Here is an 8,773-nt window from a genome sequence, read left to right as displayed (position 1 = left end):
CCCCCCACCCTACATGCTTGTGTTTGGATTGAAATGACTGGGAAACACTCAGATATTCCTTATGAATAAACCTTCTAAAACACTAAAGCTGGGCCATACACCTGCAGATGAATAAACCTTCTAAAACACTAAAGCTGGGCCATACACCTGCAGATTTTATATAGTCAGATGGAAAAAGTGTAACCGATTCCTTCATCTACGCTATACTGTGTGGCTAGAGGAATCTCCCACTGGGCCAAGCTTCAGTATCTTGCTAGTCAGCCCCACTGGCTGTCAAAATACCTGAATAAACTGATTGGATGCAGGTATTTTGAGAGCCAGCGGGCTGACTAGCAAGACACTGAAGCTTGGCCCAGTGAGCGATTCCTCCTTCCACACACTTGCATTATATTATTGGCTCACTCAGGGCAAGAACTGGTGGTGAATGAAGCTACTTTTTCTGTTTCCAGAAAATTGTCATGTCCTTTCCATTGAAATTGACATTTGTTACCAAACCAGAAGTGTGAAATCTCCTAACAAAGAATAATGTTACCATGACAACAATCAAGAAGAGGATTTTCTTTCACTTCCTTGTTGTCTATAAAACGTCCCCATTCTACCCAATACGAACAACGATTTTGCAGAAGTTTTGTGTTAATATCATTAAAGGTAGAGTAGTAGAAGTTCTTATTACATGTCAAATGTCATGTAAAATAGGAGACGTTCCTAAAGCATATACTGTATTACATATTACAAATAAGGAAAAGTGGATTTTTTCTTCGGATTGCAAGCAAAATAATTTTACTAGTCATTGTTCTGGCACAGCTTAGAAAATGGCAACAAGCGACTGGCTATGATATGTAAAACCATTATTTTTCTTTTGATGTGGTTTTTAAATACCAACCCAATTTGAATGGCATGCTGTTTATTTAAGACATTGTTATTTTCATGCAACCTTTAGCATTGTACTGTATGATTTGTTTTACATATAGCAGCTTTGATTCTACATATAGCTGTGTTGATCCTAGCATTACATATATATTATTTCTGGTGCTACAGCATATTATTTAATTTCAGTTGGCCTGAACAGTTTCCAAGTTAATGTGAGCCTCTCTTGAATTCAATTATACAAACTCAGTGCTGAAAAGAAATGCTTGTACTGCAGGTATAAGTATATAACAGCATATGCAAGTAATATTGTTTGTGATTGGCTTGAAGGCTCTCATTCATTATATTATTAGTGTGTAATAATGTGAAGCATCTTGAGATGTAACAAGTGGCTTTCTTCTTGTTTTCAGAACAAGTACATAGACACTTACATCAGTATGAGGTTGAATACCTGCAATTTGCTTTCCGCTGGATGAATAATCTTCTGATGAGAGAAGTCCCCCTGCGGTGTACCATTAGACTGTGGGATACATACCAGGTGAGTCCGAGCAGCGGGTGACCTGGTGCTATTATTTTTTTCAGGTGTACAAACACCTGCTCTAGAGTTTTCTATTCAATTGTTACACATTCACCAGACATGAAAACAGTACATAGCAATTTCATAAAACAATACAGATATTTTTTTTATGAGAAACAAAAAAAGAAATCATAAAATCTTGATGTCTTAACACAGCTTCTATCACAGCCATTACCTCTCCTTGAGGTACACACACACACACACATATGTATGTAGCTATTGACTATGTATATTGACATGATGTATATATATATACATCATGTCAATAGCTACATACCTCCAAACTTCGTGTGGCCTTTTTGGAAACAGTTTGGGATGGCCCCTTCCTGTTCCAACATGACTGCACACCATTGCACAAAGCAAGGTCTATAAAGACATGGATGAGCGTGTTTGTGGTGGAGGAACTTGACTGGCCCGCACAGAGTCCTGACCTCAACACGATAGAACATCTTTGGGATGAATTCGAACGGAGACTGCGAGCCAGACCTTCTTGTCCAACATCAGTACCTGACCTCACAAATGCGCTTCTGGAAGAATGGTCAATATGCTAGGATGACATTGTGTAGGACAGTGTGTAGGAAATATGTTAACTTTCGCTAGAAAACTAAAGCAATTCTTCAGACATTTGTACAAAGATTTTTTTAAGAAATATACCAATATCTTTACACCATGAAGCATATTTCCAAGGCCTAAAAGTTTTGTTGTTGTTTTTGTTATGTTTTTTAAATGCATCTTCTCCTTAGGCTGGCCCTAGAATGGCAGGTGTCTATATGAGAATAGATAGTGGTGAGACATATTTTGCCCCTTCTCCGCTATTGTGAACCACTGTAAACTTCTTTACTGCAAGGCCTAATAGTCTTAGTATACTCATAAGTGTTATAACATGCCACAGGAGAGCTTTCAAAGCTTTAAAGGCCACCTCCATCCACAGCTGACATTTTTGTTTTGTAGGCTGCTGACAAATTAGAAACTCTTGTCACCAGTGATTATATAGCCCCAGCAAAATGTACAGATATGTTTATTTGTGATGGCCATTATAAAGTCAATTTATATTTGTGTCACTCTTCCAAAATTGATTTTCCCTTATATAGAATGAACAATTTGTAAGATAGGAACACATTTCTGTTTTGTCCATCTGGGAGGTAATGAGGACGCACAACTGCTGCAGTAAAGTCTTGCTATTAGATTCACCAAGAGGTATAAAACCCAACTGGTGAAGTTGAGCTTTACGAGGCATCCATCAGTGAAAGTGTAGGGTGCCTAAAGAGTACCATATAAGTAGTATATTTCCTTCTCCTGCATCCTGACCTTCTCACAGCAGTATACTTTTACTCCTCAGTTTGTTTATCTTCCCTTTGGCCTCGCCACAATCCTAGGTCATTTTCCAAATATTACATCCAGTCACTGCCTTCTTGAGTGAACAAGGCTTTTTTAAGCATTCCACTATTTGCAGCGAAATCCTGTTGATAGTTCAGCACGGTCATACTCTGGCAATCCACAGAAACATCTTAAGTTAGGTGCTGATCAAATTTGAAGGGATCACCAATGGAGGAAGACAAGTAATGCCAACACAATGGAGGACAGTTTTTGAGAAAATCTGTAGAACTTCCAAGTAGGCAGTGGTCTGTAACGAACTTACCCGTCCTCCGGTTCCGGCGCTTTCTGCGGCTCCGTCAGGGACCCAGCGACGTCACCAGAATAGATGTCAGGCGACTCCTCCCCCTTCCTCTCAAGCCGACGAGTTCACTTGCCTGGCGTTCGTGCAAGTGTGTGTGTGACGCCAGTCAAGTACCCCCAGTGGCTCCACACCGAACTCCACACTATTGGGCCGGACGAGTGCCCCTTCTCTCTGCTCTCAGCAGCCACTTCCCTCACCTCTCCACTGGCTTGCTAGCAGCATTTACCATGGACTCCCTCAGCAGCATATTTCCCCTTGTGAAGGAAGAACATTGGAGGCGACTCCTCCAAGCTCCTATGGGTGGCACCGTGGGACCAAATCTTACTAACAGCAAGTACTAAGTTACATTTGTCTAAAGAGTGATATATTGAACTGTTTCAACCACCAGTTGTTTCTATTTGGAGTTACTGACTGCATCTGTTAGATACAATAATCAAACAGGGCTATTGTTCTGATTCAACCTTCAGTGGTTCCTACTATTTGCCTCGAACTGCCAGATTGTTTGTTGAATAGCTACACTTATCATTAATCGGCACAGACTCTTACCGCATATCACAGCTTGTATGCAAATGCTTTAACTGTATGAAACTCACCTTAAACCTACAAACGCCATCCTCTCCACGCGTCCCCACCTTATCTGAAGCTGAGATCGGCATACCCCCGGACCAGGTGGGCCTGGTGTATTACATGGTCTTGGTGTTTTTTTGAGGCAGGTCAAGTCTCTACCCTATTAATTGGCTTCCCATTGTCTTAAGTTGACAGGATCAAGTCAAATTGTGAAATTAGACTTATTGGAGGCTGAGAGTCTTCAAACAGGATTCTTAAGACAACAGTGAAAATGTTCCCTGTGCCAGAGGATCAGGTGATTCCAAATATGGGGTTCTTTGGTCATGGCTAAGGATAGCGAGCCTATTTCAGCTGTTGGCATCAGTGTCCCTATCCAGTGTTAATAATGGATTCTTATGTGCTGATTACTTAAACAATCTCTTAGTCCAAGGTCACTGACAGTCTATCGGGGGGAAGAAATCTCCAGTGTCTTGAAGTTCATAGAGCCTTTCAGATCGCGGTCCCGTGGTAAAGAAACAGGCGCCATCTTGGAAGTAGCACCTGAAGTTTTGTGGCTCCGTGTGATGAGTACTCCGCCTTTTGGAGGATCCGCCGGCCATCGATCACGAAAGCGGGAGCAAGACGAAGCGTCTCCAGGACTTGCAGGGTCGCCCGCTTCTTAAAAGCTGCCAGGGTGGGTATATAGCTGCCATCGAGGTGCGGAGCGCCGGGCTTAAGCGGCCATTCTCTCAAATGCTTTGCATGCACTCGCCCCCTTCCAAGTTCTTTTTTTGTGTATTGAATCATTTACAGACTGATGCTTGCAATAACTACTGGGTCGATTTTCTTTTTAAAGATGAATGGTTACAGCAAGCAACGCTTATTTCGTTATTGTTTTTTTAATGTTTAGACTGTGACGATAAGGGTGTCTGAGTCTTATTTAAGACTCAGAATTATCTTGTGCACCAGTTCCGAGCACCTGCAGGTCTTCATTGAGAATTTGACAGGCCCCTCCACATTCCACAGAAGAGATGCTCTCTGGCTGTGATCTTTTATTGCCCCAGTCCGAGTGAAATTCCAAAATATCTTTGTAAGCCTTTTTATGGCTGTCATTAAGTAAAGGCATGGCACCATGCATCCATATATTAGGATTGGACAAGTTAAAATAACCAAGCAGGTCTGCTAGGTGGTGACGTTGCATTCTCTCTAAAGTCATAAGACCTGAGTTGGAAAATCAAGTTACATTTTATTAATTTGGAATTGGGTGTGGATAGGTAAACTAAAGGTTCATCCTCCGCCTGCTTTCCCGCCCCAGCCCTGCCTAGGGGCCGGCTCCAGGACACCCTCTAAAAGGGGCTTATAAAATATTCTGTGTTGGCAACTAGAGTGGCTCTTGGTTTAAAACATCATCGACGAACAAGAAGTCTGAACATCGCAGAAGAGTTCCCATTTAATCTTTGGACATTATCTGCTGGAAGCCTGCTTGAAGAAGAGCCCTGCAGACTTCCCTTTGCTTCTTGAACTCTGTACTCTGTCAGAACTCACAATTCCAGCACTGTTAAGTATTCTTCTTTTATTCCCTTTTATTTTGCTGTTGTATATATATTTTGTCTCTTTTATTAAATCTTTTTCTGTATATTTTCTGCACCGTTTCTTTTATTAAAGGACGATCTTAAAAATCGTTAAGCTTATCTCTACGCTCTAAATACAAACTTAAAGTATCCTTGCCTCTGTGAAGAGTGCTACTGTATAGTGAATCCTGTCATATTCCTGTCTGAGAGGACAGCGGTATCACAGGCATTAAGTGTTTAAATAGTCGCAGCATTTGCTGGGCACGGTTTGTATTCCAGAAAATACATGGTGGAAGTTTGTGGGTAAAGGGTTAACTGCGGAGTTAACCAACCCTGGTGACGATCGCTCTGTCTGCTGGCCTGAGATTGGGAAATCTCTGTGATGGGTGAGGCTGACAGTCGTATCGCCACGTCCTTGTGACGCTCACGCTCGGTTCAGACTTGTGTATGGTCATGTGGGATTGACGTACAGCGGGTTTGGGCCGGGCGTACGTCGCATATACAACAATTTTTAGTTGTTCTCACTACCAAGGGATTTATGTATTATGTGCTCAATTATAAAGTAGTGACTGATGCTCTTAAACTAACGCTGACTAAAACTATTTGGACTTATTCTGCTTAGATTTGTGTGTGATTAACCCCTTCATGACTGAGGCCCTTTTTTATCTGGCGACAGGTAAGTCGCCAGGATCGCTTCTGTTGTAAAGCCGACAGTCGGCTCTACAAGTTTAAACAGAGTCCCGGCGGCAAAAGTCACCGGGAGTCTGTTTAAACAGCCCCGATGCTGGCGACGTACACTGTACGTCGTCAGTCACGAAGGGGTTAATCTGATTCAGTGTGGTTGCTGCATTATTCTACTTCTCTATCACTTGAAATGCACTGCAGGTTTCATTGCCTATTATTTTTGTGTCATATGTACAATTTTTTATTTTACATGTCATACTATGCACTAATGTACACTGATCAGCCATTATGACATTATGACCACCGAACTAATATTGAATAGGGCCCCCTTTTGCTGCAAAAAACAGTCTTGACCCATCAAAGCATGAACTCCACTTGACATCTAAAAGTATGCTGTGGTATAATGCACCCATCCGTCACTAGCTGATAATTTTAGTCCTGTAAGTTGCGGGGGTGCAGTCTCCATGGATTGGACTTGTTTTTCCAGCACATGCCACATATGCTGGAATGGGTTGAGTGGACCGTAATATACAGGGGTACAGGTACTACTAGAATGAGATCCTAATAGGTTGGACTTGATGGACTAATGTCTTTATTCAACCTCAAATACTATGTAACTATGTAAGACTCACATATAGTTGCGGAAATAGTTGCCACTGACCGGAAGAAACAGATGGCAAAACATGCCACATTGTATCCATCTGCTTCTAACCATCTCTCTTTGACACACTACAGCGGAAAAGGGGTTAAATGAACACACGGATACTTTAAGCCTTGATCTTGACTGCTCAAGAGACATTCCATTTCAGCATCCTTCAGTATGGCCATTAATTAATGAAGGCAGTTGTGATTAAACCGGCAATTCAGCCCTAATCGCCATTTAAAGGATTTTCTACATGGAGTTTTTTGTCTCTTCCATCCAGCTATAAGTATCAAGTCATATCCTGTGTGATTCAATACATATAGGGGTTATTGCGATACGAGAAAGTAAGGTGCTTTTATGCATCCCTGCAAAAAAAAATTCTCATGGTCCTGATATTCATGTCTATGTTAATAAGAGCATAACCTCTAACCCACTTGTACATCATAAGGTTTATTGTTGAATGTCATGCTTCATTGTTTTTAATGATAGCTAGCATCTTGATGGCTATGTCCTAATTTATATCCTTTGTATAATAAAATCTTTTTGCATTCATTTTGCCTGTCCCGGTCCTCTGTTTAGTCTCTTTAACTAGCTCTTCTTGATAGCTGGTTTATTTTTTGTACATGGTTTAGTCTGGTTACGGATCTGGTTGACAAGCAGTATAAAAGGGTAATTAAGGTATCGGATCTCCAGGGAGAAACAAAAGCCTCTTTAATACCTCAAACTTGTGTTCATTCAAACCATTCTTGAACCATTTTTGCTGTGTGGCAGGGTGCATTATCCTGCTGAAAGAGGACACTGCCATGAGGGAATACTGTTTTCATGAAGGGGTATACTTGGTCAGAAACAATGTGTAGGTAGGGGGTATGTGTCAAAGTTACATCCACATGTATGGACCCAAGGTTCCCCAGCAGAAGATAGTTTATCCTGGTACCATCTCTTGCCCAGGTAAGCATCACACCTGCACCCGTGCATTCACATGATGTCAAAGAAGTTGTGATTCATCAGACTAGGCCCCTTTTTTTCAATGTGGTCCAGTTTTGATGCTCACATGCCCATTGTAAGAGCTTTTGGCGGATCAACATGGGCACCCTGACCAGTCTGCAGCTAAGTAGCCCCGTATGAAACAAACTGTGATGCACTGTGTGTACAGACACCTTTCTATCTGAACCAGTATTTACTTTTTCAGCAATTTCAGCTACAGTAGCTTTTCTATTCGATCGGACTACATGGGCCATCTTTCGCTCCCCACATGAATCATCACAGAGCAAGTGAAAATGTAAACATTATTTTTAGAAAGTTGAGTCCGAAGTTTTAGACAGAGAGAAGTATCTGAAAGGGATATACTTTTGTTGTCCTGTCTCTTTAAATAATTCATAGTGCTTTGGGAATGTCACACTTCCCTGTGTGATGATCCGGCGCCGGGTTTTACCTCCTGCCTGAGCTGCTTGGCTTCCTGCCAATCCACTCTGAACCTCTCCATTAAAAGTCCAGCTCACTTGTTTTGTGCCGTTCGAGCAACGTGTCTTTACACCCAGTCGGACTTTCTGTTTATCTCTTGCCTCTGTAATGCCTGCGGTTGCCCACCACCTACCTTGTTTCCTGTGAGTCTGGATTCCCTCTTCCTCACAGCGAGATCCTGTACGTCCTGCATTGGATTGATCATCAGCTTCTTCAAGTGAATCCTGGCACCTGTGCCTGCTTGTGTGGCTGTGTATATGCTTCAACCCTGTCTGCTGATGCATCCAGCACCTCGGTGCTGCAACTAACCTTTATGTCTGTGTGGGCATGCTAGAGGGCCGCAACCTGGAAGGTGTCCAGCAGCCAAACATCCTCACCATTATAGGCTCTGTCGAACACCTGGCCCTTCTTAGAACCTGCGCCTCTAGTGCGTCCCTGTTAACGCACAGACACCTACTTCCTGTGTTTTCACCCCAGACACAATTTTTTGCACGCTACCTTTTGTCATTTTGTGTGCCCCGGTCGCAGACCGTGACAGGGAACCAGTGTCCTGTAATAAATGTGAAAATGTAAAATCAATTTTAAAAAAGAATCAGTTAAAAAAAATGTTTAAAATATATTTTTTAAAACACTAAAAATTGTCCCCAAACTAGGGATGTTCAGGTACCAAGTACCGTACTTGGTACAAGTACAAGCACAAATATTTTTCCAGCTCTAAGACTAGAAAAAAATTATCCTGGGGTTTG

At 41.9% G+C, this 8,773-nt stretch overlaps 1 protein-coding gene across 2 annotated transcripts in view; it reads left to right on the top strand.

Annotated features, from left to right (window-relative positions):
• TBC1D22A (TBC1 domain family member 22A) overlaps nucleotides 1-8,773 on the top strand; it is a 436,851-nt gene that overhangs the window by 285,658 nt on the left and 142,420 nt on the right. For both annotated transcript variants that reach the window (XM_018553897.1, XM_018553896.1), the window contains one exon: nucleotides 1,278-1,405. In XM_018553897.1, coding sequence (XP_018409399.1) covers nucleotides 1,278-1,405 — 128 coding nt within the window. The remainder of the gene's footprint in view (nucleotides 1-1,277; nucleotides 1,406-8,773) is intronic.

The sequence above is a fragment of the Nanorana parkeri genome, unplaced genomic scaffold, assembly GCF_000935625.1.
Source record: "Nanorana parkeri isolate BGI_ZX_2015 unplaced genomic scaffold, ASM93562v1 scaffold133, whole genome shotgun sequence".
In the NCBI taxonomy this organism is placed as follows: domain Eukaryota; kingdom Metazoa; phylum Chordata; class Amphibia; order Anura; family Dicroglossidae; genus Nanorana; species Nanorana parkeri.
This window is presented reverse-complemented; position numbering and strand designations above follow the sequence as displayed.